The following is an 18,246-nucleotide window of genomic DNA, read 5'->3' as shown; positions in this document are numbered from 1 at the left end:
TGAGACGATGGGATCACATAGCATACTGCATACTAGGCACTAATGTAATTTTTGCTCTTTTTACAATAAGCATATATTATCTTTGTAAAAAAATTAAAAAGGAAAAGAAGTTTGGAAGAATAAAGTAAGCTCTGAAAATACAGAAATAGCAGAGTACTAAGACATTAAATATTTGCTCAGAAATCACTGCCCCAATAGAGTCTGCATTCTAGTGAGACAGTAAGATAAGTAAGCAAAATATATAGAGGATTAGAAAATGGCAAGTACTAAGGAGAAAAGTTGGAATTGCTGGGGGATTCCAATTCTGGATAAGGTGGAAGGCCTTGCTGAGGAGGTAACATTTAAGTTAAGGAGGAAAAGGAGTAGGCCAAGTGTGTAACTGGAGGTTTCTAGGATGTAATCATTTACTATCTATAATAAAATGAGCTCTTCTTTTTCAACATTTCCTTGCTTTGTTGCACTGAATAAAGCTTCCAAATAGAAAAACTACTTAAACATTACTATTATCACAGTTTTATTTTTATTTATTTATTTTAGAGACACATCCTCACTCCGATGCCCAGGCTTGAGTGCAGTGGCATGGTGATAGGTCACTGCAGCCTTCAACCCCTGGGCTCAAATGACAATCCTCCTGCTTCAGCCTCCCTAGTAGCTGGAACCACAGGCGTGTGCCACCATGCTTGGTTGATTTTTTTTAAATTTTATTTTTGTAGAAACAGGGTCTTGCTATATTGCCCAGGCTGGACTGGAACTCCTGGCCTCAAGCAATCCTCCTGTCTTAGCCTCCCAAAGCACTGGGATTATAGGCATGAGCCACTGTGCCTGGTCTAGAGTTTTTAGTAAGACCAATAACTACGAAAGAGATTAGCATTGTTAAAGGTCTGTCCTTTTAAATAGCACTGATCAGCTGACCTTAAAATAGGGAGATTAGTCTGGATTATCTAGGTGGGCCCAATGTAATCACAAGGGTCATCAAAAGTGAAAGACGAGGGCAAAAGAAGAAGGGGAGACATGACTGTGGTCAGAGAGGCACAACTTAACTGGCTTTGAAGACGGAGGAAGGAGGCCACTAGCCAAGAAATGCAGGTGGCCTCTAGAAGCTCAAAAAGAACCTCCAGAAAGGAACACAGGCCTCCCTTGATTTTAGCCCAGTAAGACCCATGTTGGACTTCTAAGCTACAGAAGCATAATAAATTTGTGTTGTTTTATCTAAGTTTGTGGTAATTTATTACAGCAGCATTAGAAAACAAATACGAACACATAATAGGTGCTTAACATTCATTTGTTGTAGGAACGAAATCATAAAAGTCCTGTCTATAGATAAATGGGTAAAAGACAGAAATGTATCACTTACAGAATCCAAATGCCAATAAGGAGTTGAAAACATCTTAGCCTCACTGATACTGAAGGGATGCAGATCAAAACCTATCAAATTAGCAAAGACTATTGCTCCTGGAGAGCATGCAGAAGATTTAAAAAAAAAAAAGACTACTGTGATCCTTTGGAGTCCTACCCACCAAGTCATCTGGAAGGGGACTTGGGGCTTCTTTTTGAGATGACTGTGTAGTCACCTCTGAATGCCAAATTGGGGGGCAGGTGAGGCACTTTAATCCATGCTGATGTTTGTACTGAAGGTTTTTACAGCTGTGCTTGTTTTATGAGGAAATGAAAACCTCTGGAATTGGGCCAAAAATTCACAGGAATTACGCACAAAGGTCTGGGGTTATCTAGACCATTATAAAACTGTAACTGAAGGCCGGGCGCAGTGGCTCACGCCTGTAATCCTAGCACTCTGGGAGGCTGAGGCGGGTGGATCACTTGAGCTCAGGAGTTCAAGACCAGCCTGAGCAAGAGCGAGACCCTGTCTCTACTAAAAATAGAAAGAAATTAGCTGGACAATTAAAATACATATATAGAAAAAAAAATTAGCCGGGCATGGTGGCACATGCCTGTAGTCCCACCTACTCGGGAGGCTGAGGCAGGAGGATCGCTTGAGTCCAGGAGTTTGAGGTTACTGTGAGCTAGGATGACACCATGGCACTCTAGCCCGGGCAACACAGTGAGACTCTGTCTCAAAAAATAAATAAATAAATAAATAAAACTGTAACTGAAATGGTTATGACAGAAGTATGCTGGGGTCTTTTACAAGCTGTTTTATAAGCTGATAAGTTGATGTTCACATATACGCACACACAGTTCATGAAAAGTAAGTTAAAGGAAAAACACATACAAAATTAAAGACTGTATCCTCCTTCTCACCACTATTCTTTACTAATTACACAATTTACCCTCAACAGAAGACAGTTTATGCTCCTCAGAACCCCGGTAAGTTAATTTTGGTTTTATATAATTGATTTCTTCATGTAATACTCAGAGACTCAACTGTATCTCTACACTGTAAACTTCATTGCAAGATATTTAAATATAAAGTAAAAAGGAGTACAAGTCACCAACCCAAGTGAGCTCTATGTACTCATAGTGACTTGTGAAGCATGTAGGTCCTTCTTCAAGCCCCAAGCAGTATAGTAATAAATTATTACATCTTGGAAATTATGACTATACACAAATCATTAATGAATTTTACAAAACACACAGACACTAAAAAATGTTACCACATTTAAATTTTGTAGAAGCTGGGGTAAATTTGTCCAGCCAAAAGCCTCTTGTTAAACTTTTTACATTACCATTGTAGACGGATATGGTGGAGGCTTTTATTACCTTTTATTACCTGTCCTTGTGTTCTTTACTTGCTATTTGCCAACTTTTCCTCTCCTGCCACCCAACAGGGACAGTAACTAAGATATAGAAATGAGAATTTCCTGGTGATTAAGTTCAACAATTTCTCACCTATGACATTCATATTTGTTATTCTGGTCTATTTTGACATAAGCCAATATGCACAAACTAAAAAGACATCAAGACAACTGCCAAACCAGACATCAAGCATGTGTCCACACAATTATACTGTTATGCAAATTACACAGTGAACTGTGGGGTTTAGCTCAACAACAAAGTGACTTGACTTACCTCATTGTTGAGAAATAAAGAAAAATATCTTAAAGCAACAGAGGCAATAAATATCAGCTATTCAGTTCTGATACAGTTAGGACATTAATAGTTTTAGTTTTATTCTTATTATTATGGATGTGTTTTTTGTATCCTATGTTAGAAATATAAGTTAAATAGTAAAATCATATAAGAAAGTTAAAATGACTAAAACCAGTCAGAGTAAATCCAGGCTATATGCAAAAGGTTATATTTAAATACGTTCAATGTTACAGTATTGGTATTTGGTAGGTTCTTTTATAAGGTTACCTTATCCATTTTGCTGTAATGAATAATCAAATAATGCATTAACCAACTAAAAATTATGTATGGTGTCAGGATAAACCAAGTAAAAATGTTTTTCAATTTCACTACTGTAGTCTAAACTGCTTTTAGTTCAACTCCACAACTATCAAAAGTTATGTATGATATACAACTCTTCATTCAGATTGATACTCATCCTTGGCCCTGTTCTCAATATGAAAGGAACATGACTACTTAGAACCCTGTTTTTCAAACTGCAGGTCAAGATCTATTAATAGGTTGTAAAATCAATTTAGTCACCATCAGCAATGAAACAGAATAGAGAAGCAAATATTAACATGCACCAAACCATAAGGATCACACTGTGAAATTTTTGCTTCAGTTATCTATATGTATACGTGCACACGTATGTACTGAGTCCTTAATGTAAAATGGATTTCTTACTAAGAGATACTGTCAAAGGAGTTTGAATAACACAGCCTTAGTGGACTAGTTGTCTCCAATCTTGGGGTTGGGGCTTGGGATTAGAGGTATCCAGGGCATGTACTCATGATGTCTTGAGGGGTACCCTCAAAGAGTACAATGGGGGTTGCAGAAGGAGAAGTTGATGGAGTAATGACAATCTGTGGGATACAGTGACTATAAAGGCTTAACAAATGAGTGACAGATTCAAAACACTAATTAAACATTCTCTCCCTCCCCCAGCTTGGCTCACCAAATATAGCCCAAATCCCTGGGCTCCACCTTTCCCAGCTGGGTCCCAGCCTCCCTTCCCACCTTTGTCTCTCATTTGCCCTGGCCTTTCCCCTTCTCCCACCCAGCATTCACATTCCAGTCCAGTAATCACTGGCCTTTCCATTCTCCATTCTAGATCTCTGCACCTGTCCTCCCCTCAGCCTGGAAGTCCTCTCCTCATTAGCTGCTGGTCCCTTTCATGCACTCGGGCATCTGGCCACGCACTTGCTACCTAGGTGATTGGTTCGTCTCCCTGCTAAATTAATAAGACTACATGTGGATGGGGCCATGTGTTGCTCCCTGTACTCCCCCGGGGTGCTTAACATCATGTCTTGTACACCATAGGCTCTCCATAAGTTGTCATTTTTAAAATATACTTCCAACGTGTTTAAATCATTTTCATGCTACAAAGATCCAACATGCATTCTGCACCAGTGCCACTGTGGTAGCCTGGGGGCGGGGGTCGCTCAATTGCTGGGTAAATGGAGTGACTACCACTGGCTTCACATAGCCAAGCTTTTTTAGCCCCTTTTCTGAGGTTTAACATGAACCAAGGATACACAAGGCCATCTAGGACTCATTTGTTTAATTTTAAATGTTCTGTAACAGGGAATTTTAAACATATAGGAAAATAGATGAGAGTAACCTCCATGTAGCCATTACCCAGTTTCAATAATTTGCAAATCATAGCCAATCTTATAAATAACCATTTTTGAAAAGACAAATTGTCTAATATGGCTCTCCAGTCATGTGGCTTGTTAATGATAGGCCTTTAAGATCCATAAAAAGAGAAGTTATTGGACTCTACTGGGAACAAGTGGTATCAAAATAGCCCTCTAGGCTGGTCTGTGTGCAGTAGTGTTTACAACTAATTGATCACAACTAGTTACAGATTCCTTTGTTCCTTCTCCAGTCCCACTGCTTCACTTGACTAGCCTTAAAAAAAAAATAGACCTCTGTTGGGCTGGGCTGTGAAGATAAGGCACCCAGGACAAGCACGGCTTGGACTTACAAATCAAAACTCATTTGATTGGTTGGAGCCAACAGTCAGAAGTTGCAAAATCTAACTATGAAAAAGGGACCACCCAACAAGTCAAGGACTCAGGTAGGATGCCAATGAAGTCTTAGGTCCGTGGTTCTGCACCATCATCCATCACACATATCTATACCCTCAGCCACCTCAGACAGTAACCCTGGTGCTCCAGGGTCAGTGAAAACTGTACCCACAGAAAGGAATAAAAATTAAAGTAGAACTGATGCACAGGGAAATATAAATCCGTTGTACTGAAATGTTTAAAATCAGTTTCAGTGTTATACGTACAAATCAGTAATCATTATACTATTATACTATGTGTGTCTGGTCTACTTCTTAAGGTGTAAAAGCATTTAAAATAGCACTCCTAGCACTCCAGGAGGCCAAGGCAGGAGGATTGCTTGAGCTCAGGAGTTGGAGACCAGCCTGAGCAAGAGTGAGACCCTGTCTCTACAAAAATTAGAAAAATTAGCCAGGCGTGGTGGTGCGCTACTCAGGAAGCTGAAGCAGGAGGATCACTTGAGCCCAAGAGTTGGAGGTTGCAGTGAATTATCATGATGCCACTGCACCACTCTACCTGGGGTGACAGAGACTGTCTCAAAAAAAAAAAGGAAACCAAGGAAACCAAACCCTGCATATTACTCCCCTACCACTTTTTAAAAAATAAAAAAATAATTTCATACATTAAACTTGGGGATTTTAATTGAATGATTATAAGTATTTAACAATTAATGCTTAAATGTCTGAAAAATTTTAAGTTGTTAAAACTGTTTTCATTTATTTTTATTTATTTATTTTTTTAGAGATGGAGTCTTGCTCTGTCACCCAGGGTGGAGTGCAGTCGCACAATCACAGCTCACTGCAACCTCCAATTCCTCTTGCCTCAGCCTCCCGAATAGCTGGGACTACAGACACGCACCACCATGCATGGCCGAAGTTTTCATTTATCAGTTGTGAAAGCAGTTTGTACACATTTATAAAAATGTTAGTTGTTTACTATTTGTTTAATGAACTGTTCATATGATAGGGTTTTTTTGTCCATACTAAGCCCATGGGACATCAAGAATCTTAGGTGGCTTCCAGGATGTGAGGAAGGGATGTGCCTTTCCCCACTCCTGGACTCTGGGCACCATACTGAGGATGGGATGCTGGTGCTGGGGCTGCCTTAGCCATCTTGCTTTCTGGATGGCAGTGGCAGATGATGACTGGGGGAAGAGGATGGGAGAGCCCTGGAGCTGCTGCCTTTCTCTGTGGGAGGCCCTTCTCCTGGGGATTTTAATTACGTGCAACCTTACTGTCTGCTTCTCCTGCCCACCCCACCTGCTTCCGATAGCTTTCAACCTTGGCGCACATTGGGATCTCCTACTGATGCTCCCTGATCCCACCCCCAGAGATTCTGATTTAACTGGTCCCGAGTGCCGCCTTGCTGGCATGAGACTATTGAAAAAAAAAACTCCCCAGGTGGTTCTAATGAACAACTAGGGCTGAGAACCACTGATCTAACTGTAAGTCACCTCTTCTTTTCCCTTTGTAATGTTACGTGTCTACCTCATGCTGTGGTTATCTATGTCTGTTTCTTCTCTCTCCTGCTAGACTGTGGGCTCCACATTGCCTTCCCAACAATGCACGTGGTCCTTCACAGCTCCAGGTGACTACGGGTACCTGTGGCTAATGCAAGTAGCAGAGCCATACCTTACTTGGAATTTAGGTTCTACAGTCAACACTTATGGCACCAAGTAAGTCAAAAACACCCTTGACAACTCCTCAGGAAGGCTCTGCCCTGGAGCCTGACATACCATCTTTGCATCACCATCCACAGAGATAGTTTCCTCCTGGGCCAGAACAGAAAGCTGCCTCCTCCACCAGGCACCAGAGGAAGTAGGAGGTTTATGCTTAGAGGCCACCTTGCATAAAAAAACACACATTTAAACATGTGCCTCACCCTCAGCACAGCAGGATGCTCATGCCATGAACAGCCCACAGGAACCAGAATGACTGACCCTGCAGGAGATACACATCTCCCATCCCACCCACTCCTGAGCATATGGTCTTCACATCCACCAGTGGGTGGAATCACCCACACCGTCTAAACTTTTTATTTTGTCAAGGACGTAGAGCTGAATTCACGTGATTTCCGTATAAGCAATGTCCCTCTACCGCACTCACATCCGGCTCAAGCAGGTCTTCCCCTTTCCTCCCACCTGCCCTGCAGGTGGTGGCCCAACCTCTCTTCTTCACTGACCTCCCTGCCCTCCCCCCAAAGGCTGATGCTCCCTAGGACTCCACCCTTGGCATGGCTCATTAACTCTCCTCCCTGGGGCCCTCAGACCCACTTACGGGTCCTGAATCTGTATAAGATCATGAGACCTCCCTCCCCAGTTAAGAGAACGTGGCCTAAGAGGTTTCCCCACTTTTGCTCTGAGGTGGAACAGGGAAGAGAAAGATGTCACCTATGCCTCAGGGTCTGGGCTTGCGTGGCACAAAGGAACAGAGTGAGTACAAAATAGAGGGTTTTTTTTGAATGAATAATTGCATGTTAAGAATGGGACTTCCACCAGCTTCCAAGGGACCCTCCCTACCTCTCAGATATATTCTGAGGCCTAAATTTCACCTGCTTATCTGGGATGCCAGGCCTTCTGCCACACCAAGCCACACCAAGCTCAGCAGTGCTCACAGGCCTTTAATCTACAACTGCCTGGCCACACTCCATCACTGCCCCAGGAAGGTGGGGAGGGATGAAGATGTATGGCCAGGTAGGCCACACCAGCTCTGAGTCCAAGAGGGAAGGGCTGGGGTCAGGCTGGGGCCTGGGCAGGGGGCTCCCGGCCCCAGGCGATGAGGGAGTTGCTGGCCTGGGCAAGCTCGGCGATGGACACCCGGCCCCGCTGTCGGATGAAGTTGGCCACAGCAGCCAGTTCCTCTGGGGTTATATAGATGAACTTGCCCCGGTCGTCAATCACACCTGTAGGGACATGCGGATTGTGGGGCTGGGTCCTTCTGGGCCCTCCCCACCTGGCCTGATAATGCCCACTCACTCCTTCACAACAGGTACAGAGCCCTCCGGGTCTCCTGCCTGCCTGGCCTTTCCTGGCTGCATCCAATCCAGGCTGGAAGAGGCAAATCAGGCATCCCTGCCTATCCACCTCAACCCACAGCGATCCCCAGGCCTTAGCACGCCCTCCTTATAACTGTGTCCAACTGCTTAGTGCCCCTTGTCGCATACCCCATTCCCCAACCTCAGATGGTCATCCCATCTCTGCAACAAGTCCCTGCAGCCCCCTGTGGCCAGACACTCCCCAAGGCCAGGGCCTGCAGGGATTCTCATCCTCTCACCTGTTAGAGTCCCCTCAGCCAGCAGGTCCTGGATGCGGTTTATGGTGTCCTGTGGGGAGAACACTTCTCAGAGCAGGGACAGGCACTGTCGTCCCTAGAAAAAACACCTGCGACCTGCCTCCCACTACAGCCAAAGCTCCTCCTCTCCCTCTCTCAGCTGCCCCTCAGTGTGACTCTGTGCCTCTTTGAAGGGCCCTGGGGACAAGGGGCTCTGGTTCTGAGCCAACAGAGGCCCTCTTCCAGTTAGGAGGGGAGCAGTAGTGACATTTAGCCAAACAGGTTGGTGCAATTTGTTTGCAAGAGTTGTCAAGGTAACTGGATTTGAGCTGCTTTGGTCACAGGGATTGGTAGAGTGATGGGGTTTGGATTTTTTTTTTCTTTCCTGCCTGTTCTTCCATCTAGTAAAAATGCAGGATTCCTAGGGTGCCAAGAGATTCCTGCACGCTACTCACTCTTGGTTGGGGGCAGGGTGGAGGATGCATCAAAACTCTATCTTTAGGGCAAGCCCCCTCTCCTAGCTGCACAGAACCCCTAGACACACTACACATAGCAGGTCACCTTCCAGGACTTACCTGAGTCCTCAGGCCCACCTGGGAAGCCAGATCTTCCAAGAGCACAACCTTGGACTGCTACAAAGAGAGAGAGAGAAGGGGAGAAAGGCTGAACTTGGGCAAATTCCTCTCAGCATGGGTTCCTTCCAAGATTTGCACTCTGATCTGATCTGTTCTGGGTGGCTGGATAAACACTGTGCACACTCCTACGGGACAGCCTTGCTCCCCTGACACACAGACACACATGCTCCCACAACCAGCCACATACAGAGACACAAACATTCATAAACTCTCTCATTCCCCTGCTTTCTAGGAGGGATCTACCCAAAACAACCACTGGCCTCCAGGCCCTGTCCTGGACTCCAAGACAGACACATACATGGAAATCGGAGCACAGCTGCCACTGTCCTCTCCATCCAGCCGTATCTTTGTAATATCATGAACAAGTTGGAAGGGGAGGCACCACAGAGAGGGAGGGAGGAGGTGACAGTAAACAAAAGCTATTTTTAAAAACCATCACCAGGACTCATGTTTGCTGAGGACCAGGACAAGGCACTGAGGTGTGGGGGACACGTGGTAAATGAGCTCACAGTCTGGCTGTGAGACAGGCAAGTACATAGACAAGGAGAGAATAGATAAAAGGCCCCACGAGGCAGGGGCTCTCAGGAGAGACAGGGGAGCCCATGCCCGCCTCAGCTTTGCTCACTGTCCCTCAGCCTGGTCACCCACAGTCTAACACGTCCACGCTTTTCACCCATTCTCTTCCCACCGTCTGAGGCATTGAGCCCACCTTAAAGATGACTGTCACTAACATTGTGGAACGCTTTTCATCATAGGTGTGTTCCATGCTCCACGAGCTGCCCTCACAGCCTCAGTAGAAACTTAGTTCCCAGGGGTGCAGCCCAGGGTCCATGGCCGGGTCTACACAGGCATCTGCCCCTACTGCCTACCCAGACAGCATGTGACTTGAAAAAAGGCGATCTCTTGCATTTCTGCGAATCCTCCACAGCAAATGAGCTGGGGGAGGACTGACATGGTGACACCTCCCTGGCTGCAGATGGGCATGTGACTTGTTTGAAATACCAAACTGTATGTGCAAGCAGGGAGGCGACTGAGAGGCAGTTGGGCCATGGGGGTGGGCAAGTACAAGGTGACCTAGCCAGCTGGACTTTACCTACAAAACAGGGAACAGGCACTGGGCTCTCAGTACACCTCGGAGCAGGAACACAAAGTCTCCCCAGGTGGTCCCTGAGGACCTGGCCTGAGGTACTGCTGGGACCAAAAGCATGTTTGAAAAAAATAAACAAGCAGGTGTGGCATGGTGGCGTGCACCTGTAGTCCCTGCTACTTGAGAGGCCGAGGCAGGTGGATGGTTTGAGCCCAGCCATGGTCAGACAGGAGAGAAGACCCATAAGATCAAGCTATCCCCACACCTCACACAAACTACGCAGAAATGTTCTCCAGTTCTGAAATCTTAAATCAAAAGGGCCTGGAGTGAGGAGGATGGTGGGTGGATCGAATTTCAGAAGTTCTCCTTCTCCCTGCAAGACAGCAGCTCCGGGAGAATCAGCCAACACAGGCTGGAAAAACTTCTGAGCTCCTAAAGAGCTTAAAGAATTCCCAGAGAACAGTACCTCCAGGGAGCCACTGAAAGGCCTAGAACTGGAAGCCTTTCCTCCACTCTCCGCAGAGAAGAAGGGGACGCTGAAGCTGACCCTCTGTTCTAAATCCGCCTGGGAAGGCTTCCTGGAGAGGGACTTCGAGACTATGTCGCTGCCTACTGGGTAGGTGCGGACAGCGAGTTCCAAACAGCAGCAGGAAAGCGGAGAGCTATCCCGCCCTCGCTGCAGTCCCTGGTCAAGTGTGCCAGGGTGGAGAAAGGGCTCCATCAGAGGGGAATGCTCTCAGCCTGAGCCGACGGGACCCTCTCAGAGCTGTCCGTGTTTCTCCCTCTTAGGAACCGCCAGGTCCCAGGCTGTGAGGCCAGCCCCTCACTCCTGCGATGTGTCTAAACCCTGCTCTCTTTTGGGAGAGGTGGGGGGAGGATTATGCAAGTCCTGGCTCCTTGGCAGCCCCTAGCAGCACCCCCACCACCGCCCCCGTTCCCTCTGCACTCCTTCCCTCAGCCGCCTCTGCACCTCTAAGCTGCACTTGAAAACCTCTCCCCTCACCGCATCCTTTGTGGGAGAGAAGTTGCTTAGCAGCAAAGCAGAGCAGGACGTGCTTATGCAACCGGAACAGCACGGGGCGGCCTGTGCGGTGCCTGCAGATGGAGGGTACACACTGCAGCCCCGTCTCAGATTCCAAAGGGAACATCATCCTGTTCCCCGTGGAAGACCCAAGGTCCCACTCAAGAGTACATGGCAGAGGACACCTGCTTCAACTTAGTGGAGCCTCAGTGTGACAGAACTGACAGAAAACACACATGGAGAGACTTGAAAACACAGTGACTCACTGAGCGTGGGGTCTGAAGAGCAGGGAAACTGTCAAGCCCTGAGTGTGAGGAAGCGATCAAAGGCTCAAGCCTCCCACATAGACCCAGGTCCTTCTCCACCTTCAGAGTCAGACAAGGGACTCTCCTGGCCAGGACACCAGCAGTTCATTCCCTCTGGGCTCCCTTGCATGCTCCTGCACGGGTTTGAGTGAACTGTTTGCAGCCCCCACTAGGCCTCCCTAGGCCCTGAGGAGGTGGTGACATGGCATGTACACACGAGGCGGGTAGCTGGCAGCCTGCTTTGTTCTGCAGCTTCTTACCTTGATGTAGTTGATGAACTCTGCCAGGAAGCTGTGGGACTAAAAGAGCAGAGAAATCAGGGTGAGTGTCCCCCTGGCAGGAGCTGTAGGGGTCTGTGCCTACCTGCATGACTGTGCATCCACCACCTGTTCCCCTGAGGGCCCTATGCCTGTGTGCCCGCCCAACCACCTGCATGTGCCACCTGCCCACCTGCCTGCATGAGCAGCAGAGCCTCCCAGGGTGATGGTTTCAGGGCACCATCTTCTGCAGAAGACAAAGTCTCTCTGGCCACTAAAGCCTGCAGTACTGGCGCCTACCTGCCTCTCACTGCCCTGCCAGGGGTGTCTGGGATGGGGTGGCTGGCCTTGGGTCTGGCACAGGCTGTCCTGATGAGTGCAGGGGGGTTTCCCAGGGGTGGCAGGCCTACCTGCTCCTCAGTCATGGTCTCGCCCACACCCTCCTCCTCCACCACGAAGGCCTCCTTCAGCTTCAGGTACTCCTCGTGCTCCCGCTGGGCCTGCTCCTCCCGGGCCTTCCTCTCCTCCTCCTCCTGTGGATGCAGAAGGAAGAGTCGGGGATGGGGGGCAGATGCCCACCCCATCCCTGTTCTGGTTGTTGCTGCCCCCACAGGGCACCAGAGCATACAGCCCAGCCCTTTCTCAGGGACAGGGCTCCTTGAAGACCCCACCCCCTTTCCCCCCAGATGCACAACTAGCAGATGCCCCTCTTGTCCTCAGCCCCATCACCACCCAGACAAATGCTGCTCAACCCCTCCCCCTGCCCTCTGTGCTCAGGGAGCATACTTAGTAAAGTCTCTTGCCAATCTCTTGAAAACCTTGCCATGACCCCACACCACCATGCCCTCCAGTCACCCCCACCCTCTCCCTACACTGTCACATCCAAATTTCATGAACACCCAATTCACCCAGCCAGCCCCCTCCAATCTGGTTTCTGTGTACACAGCTCCACTAAAACAACTCCTGCCACAGTCTCACTCATGTCCTCCACTCACCAAATCCAAAGGACAACCGTCAGGCCTCATACCGATCCCTGTCCTCTCAGTGTCGCTGGGACATAGCTGACCATCCTTTTCTCCTGCCTTGGCTCCAGGGCCACATTCTCCTGGATTTTTTCCTGCTCCTGGCCATTCTTCTTGCCTCTGTCGTTCAGCCCTGCCCCCTCTCTCTCCTCCACTCTCTCTAGGCCACCTTGCCCATGCCCACAGCATCAACGTTTTCCTTGCCAGTGACTGCCACAGTTGTATCTCTACCCAAATCTCTCTTCCTGAACACACAACTGCCCACGTGACACACTTACTGGGCCATCTCACAGGCACCAGGCAAACCCTGTGATCTACTCCCCCCATGTCTGGTCCTCCTCCTGGGTCCCTGGCTCAGTGGATTACATAGCCATCCAGCCAGTGGCCCTGGTCAGAAATGAGGTCCCATCGACCACTTCTTTCTCTAGCTTCCGGAAAACTCCTTGGTCTGTCCATGTTGCTCCATCATCACCGCCACTGCCTAGTGCAATAGCCTCTCTCAACTCAACCCATTTTTCAGTATTGAGAAAAATCTTTTTAAAAACATGAAGCTCTGGGAGGCAGAGGCAGGAGAACTGCTTGAGGCCAGGAATTCAAGACCAGCCTGAGCAAGAGGGAGACCTCAGCACTACAAAAAGCAGAAAAATTAGCCGGGCCTGGTGGCGCATGCCTGTAGTCCCAGCTACTCAGGAGGCTGAGGCACGAGGATCGCTTGAGCCCAGGAGTTTGAGGTTGCTGTGAGCTAGGCTGATACCACAGCACTCTAGTCCAGGCAACAGAGCAAGACTCTGTCTCAAAAACAACAACAACAACAAAAAAAAAACTATCAAGATCATCGAAGACGGGAAAGTATGAGAAACTGTCCTGACCCAGAGGAGCCTTAGAAGACATGACAACTAAACGTAACATGGTATTCTGAATGGGACCCTGGAAAAGAAAACGGATAATGGATACTGGGGAAAAGCTAATAAAATCTGAACAACATGTAGAGTTTAGTTAATGACAACTCGCCAATATTAGTTGTGAGAAATGTTCCACAGTAGGGAAAGATGTTAAGCATAGGGGAAAGTGGGTATAGGGGAGAAGAGCCAGGATGTTTAAGATGCATTAAGATCGATATTCAGAGAAGTAAAAAACCCTCTCTGCAAATGCCTCCCTGCCACTGTGCTCTGCCCACCAGCTACAGCACCCACAGACAGGTTTCCTGCCATCTAGGGTCCTGGAACAACAGGACAGTCAAAGGCCACAGGTCCCCCCAGCTGGGGTAGGCCTTGCTCTTACCCTATACACCCCACATCTTTGTGCTATTCCCTTTCTTGGGAACCCGGTTCTCAGACCAAAGGAAGCATCTGGCAAATAAACATTCGTTAACCACCTTTACTGAAATGACCCCTATTCCCTGAGCACCTCCTCTATGCCAGGCCCTCAACAGATCCACCACCTCTTACAATGACCTTTAACAGCCTTAGGACCAGAGCTCCCTCACATCTGTGCCCTCCCCTCCTCCTCTCCTGGCTCACTCTGCCCAGCCACCCCGACCACATCAGTGTCCTTCACATGCTGCAGGCACACTTGATGGTCATGTGCACAGCAATCCTCACCTCAAGCTCTACTTTTCAGCAGCAGCTTTCACAGGCTATGTCTAGAGCCCAGGGACCAAATAAATCAGAGCCTGCCTTGTGCCTGGTCCGTGGCCCATCTTCGAGGTTGGAAGTATTGAGGAGCTGCATGGGAAGCAAGGCTGCCTGATCAGGGGTTAGAGGTCAGGGTCAGGGGTCAGCCTCACCTTCTGCTCCTCCTCCAGGCGAAGCCGCTCCTCCTCCTTCTTCCACTCTGCCTCACGCTGGGACTCCAGGCGTTTCCGTTCCTCACGTTCAGCCTCCTCTGCCTGGAGAGAGGTCTCAATGGGTCATATTTCCCACACTCAGCTAGAGTGTGCCCATCTCCCAGACAGGCCAGGGAAGGCAATGCCTGGGCCAGGGCACAGGCCAAGGCTGCACGTGATAGCCAGGCAAGTAGCAAACACCACCCCAGAGGGCAAGGAGCTAGTGTTTGCTGCTTGGGTAGAGTCTGCCTTAGCAAGCAGGGAAGTCAAGGCTCTTTTCCACTTCCCAGAGCTGCACCCCATCCCTCCTGCTTGCCTCACGCTGAGCTTTTCGAGCTTGTTTCTCCTCCAGCTTCCGTAGTTTCTTGGCTCCGATTTTCCCTGATGGGTGAGTTTCCACTGGCTTCTCGATGTCTTCTTCCTCTTGGGCTGGATATGGTCAAAGAAAGACAGTTCAGGTCCTGGCCAGAGAGGATGCTGACAATGGATCTGCCCTCATCCCTCTCTTCACAGGGGGATCCCCTTCCACCCACCTGTAAATGTCACTAGCCCAGCTCTGTCCTCCATAGACATCTGCTGTGGATGCACGTGTGTGTGCATATGTATGTGAGTGCATGTGTGTGTTGAGGGTGGGAGAGGGGTGAGGGGACCGTGGGGCAAGGGAACGGAAGAGAAATTTAGATACTGCAGAGCTGTAAAGAGGGAGGTGCCAGCTTCTAATATCCAAGTGTCTGATGATCACAGGCAGGACTGTCTGGGCTTGCAGAGTTCTCTGGTTTCTGTCTCTGTGCCAAACCTCCAGGGAAGGACAGTTCCCTGGGGAAATTTATCCCAGCCTCAAATCTGAAATCCTCCTTGCTATAGTCAGGAGTTGCTGAGGGTTCTGGGCTTAGCTTTTGGCCAGGATTATCCCTTTGTCTCACCAAAGCCAGGCCAAAAAGATAGCTCCAACCAGAGGACTACCCCAGGGCCAGCTGAAAGTTAAAGACCCACTGATGTCTGAGCAAAAAATGGTGTCTGAACCCAAGTCTGAGACAGGAGGGATGGCACAACAGAGGGTCTCTTTTTGAGCCAAAGGGGCTAATCCCCAAGGGTACAAGGCAAAAGCCCCAAATGCCCCAGTTTTTGGGAAAGGCTCATATGCCCTGTCCTCAGGCTCAAGTCAGCCATCAAATACTGGAGAAAAGACATTCTTTCCCAGAATCCTGAGGGCTCTGTTGGTCTCCCAGCACCAGGGATATGGAGGCCTCTGTGTCAGCAGAATATCTGTATCCCCAAACCATTCTTCTGGGGTTACGGGTGACCTGACTCCAGGAACTGCAGAAGCTCTTGGCCAGGCACTCTGCCCCTAGGGTGAGGTCCTCAGGGAATGAGTTTGCCCATACCAAGAAAGGATACTGGAATATAAAGGATAGTCTAAGAACATTCTGAATCAATTTGAAGACCTCTGCCCTCTTACTTGAACACTAAGAGCCAAAATGAAGAAAGAGGGGATTGACCCAGTGGAACAGGGATCAGGACCCAGAACTATTGGCCCCCAGGACCAAAGGGCAGGTCCCAAGTCTCCCTCTGCTCCACCTGTGGCTCCCAGATGTCTCTCCCACACTGGGGCTTCACACCCTACTCCGCCACTAAGCTTTGCAAACTCCCTTATCCTGCCCTCCAATCCAGCCCCTTCCCTACCAGGCTGGGCCCCTCTCACCTGGGATAACAGCTTCATCCTCGTTCTCATCCACTTCTGTCCAAGCCATTCGCTGGGCTCGACGCTGGACCTGTAGGCGGCTGCCTAGGTCCCTCCGGCGCCGGGGCCTGCCTCCAGCTCTCTGCTCTTCAGCCTCCAGGGGCCAAGGCTGGGCCACCCGGCCTGCTGCTACTGGCTCCTCCTCATTGTGCAGTGGCTCTTGGCCAGCTGTAGGGAAGAGAGGAACAATGATGCTGCCAGGCAGCCTAGCCTGCCAGATGGCAGGGGAAGCAGCAACTGGGAAGCCTCACCCTCCTCTGCTCGGTCTCCTTCCAGGCTCCTGCTGCCCACAGCAAAGCCCCAACTTCTCAGTCTGACCAGCAAGGCCTTTGCAACCAGGCCCACACCTTGGTCCTATGCAGCAAGCTCACCCCTTCCCTCCTGCCTGTGTTGATACTTTTCTCTTCCGGAAAAGCCCTACTTTTCCAGGTGGCCTCTCAGGAGAGTCCCACCCTCCCGTCTCCAGGTCTCACCAAATGCCCACTGCAGGACTATGTTTATTTCTTGTCTAACACCATCTGTCATAGTTTCATCTGGCACCCCAACCAGAGTACAGGTCTCAGGGACTGAGCCTCCTCACCTAGGAAGCTTTGTTGGCTTTCTGCCTTACCTCAGGTTCTCTCTCCCTGCCCTCGGAGCATGCAGGTACTCTGAAGTAGCTTGTGGGCCCAGGGAAAAGGAGAGATACATACACAAACCCATTTGCTGACAAGAAATAGAGAGGGGATGACAAATGTATCTGTTCTGTGCCCTGGCCGATGATCCAAGATGGGGCGCAGAACAGAAGAAGGGAGGCCAAGGCAGCATGGGCGCTCTCCTTGCCGAAGGGGGGAGCGCTTCAGGGAGTTTCCTGGGGCCGCCTCACGCTTCCTCCACCTCGTGGGCAGGCAGAAAACACTCGGATGCCTGCCTCCGGGCACCGGCTCTGGGGCCAGTCTGGGGAGGCTGGGAAACCACTGTGGCCTCCCTAATGTGCGCGAAGGGAGACGACCCAGATGATGAGGGATGGGTGTGTGTGTCCGCTAGGGCTTGAGAACCCTCTGGGTCTGGGGCTGTGGAGAGCGCAGGAGGAGGAGAGGGATGGGGCGAGGCTCGCGCTTGGGGCCAGGAGAAAGGTGTAGGGGCGCTGCTACCCGGTTCCGAGGTAGGGTTGTAGCACTGCGAAAGCCCCAGCAGTCCCTCATCCCGCGCACATAAGCGCATGCGCGCGGCCAGCCTGACGCACGCCCAGATCCTCAGCAGCCCGGCAAGGCACGCCAGCGCATGCGCATGAGCCGCGGCACGACGGCCTACAAAGGCTCTGAAGGCCGGAGAACCCGGCCCCACCGGGCTTGGCGCGGCGGCATTTCCTACCTGCTGCCGCCCGGCCCCGGCTGCAAGTCAGGAAGATGATAAAGCCGACAAGCAGAGCCGCCGCCACCAAGTACACCACGGCCGCCACCATGACGACGGCCTCCCCGCGGAACCACCGCCTCCGCCCTGAAGCCCGTGAGCGCCTAAGCCCCGCCCACCGACCTACAGCCCCCTCCCTTTCCCCACCCTAGACCCCGCCCACTGCTCGGGTCCCGCCCAGGCCTCACACTTCACTCAGAGGCCTTGATTTTTTTAAAATGAAGTGTTGGCCCGGCAGGGTTGCTCACGCCTGTATCACAGCGCTTTGGAAGGCTGAGGCGGGGGAGGATCACCTGAGGCCAGGAGTTCCCGACCGGCCTAGGCAACATAGCGAGACCCTACCTCTACCAAAAAACCTTAAGAAATTAGCTAGGGTGGAGGGGTAGGGGGGTCGTGACCTGCACCTGCAGTCCGGGCTACTCAGGAATCTGAAGCAGGAGGATCGCTTGAGCCTGGGAATTGTCAACTGCAGTGAGCGGTGATTGCACTACTGCATTCTAGCCTGGGCGACAGTGAGACCCTGTCTCTAAAAAATAAATAAATAAAATGAAGCT

The 18,246-nt window shown here is 49.8% G+C and overlaps 1 protein-coding gene across 1 annotated transcript; it reads right to left on the bottom strand.

The window, feature by feature from the left end:
• Positions 1–7,594: 7,594 nt before the first annotated feature.
• Positions 7,595–17,803, bottom strand: DDRGK1 (DDRGK domain containing 1). Its single transcript, XM_012639299.1, has 9 exons — positions 17,654–17,803; positions 16,262–16,468; positions 14,876–14,988; positions 14,521–14,622; positions 12,123–12,245; positions 11,716–11,754; positions 8,983–9,039; positions 8,411–8,459; positions 7,595–8,039 (listed from the first exon to the last, which is right to left on the bottom strand). Exons 1-9 carry the CDS (start codon positions 17,742–17,744, stop codon positions 7,873–7,875), a joined length of 948 nt encoding a protein of 315 aa, XP_012494753.1. The 5' UTR covers positions 17,745–17,803; the 3' UTR covers positions 7,595–7,872.
• Between the last annotated feature and the right edge of the window lie 443 nt (positions 17,804–18,246).

This window comes from Propithecus coquereli, unplaced genomic scaffold, assembly GCF_000956105.1.
Source record: "Propithecus coquereli isolate 6110/MARCELLA unplaced genomic scaffold, Pcoq_1.0 Scaffold139, whole genome shotgun sequence".
Lineage (NCBI taxonomy): Eukaryota > Metazoa > Chordata > Mammalia > Primates > Indriidae > Propithecus > Propithecus coquereli.
Note: the sequence above shows the minus strand (reverse complement) of the source record. Positions and strands in the feature narration are given on the sequence as shown.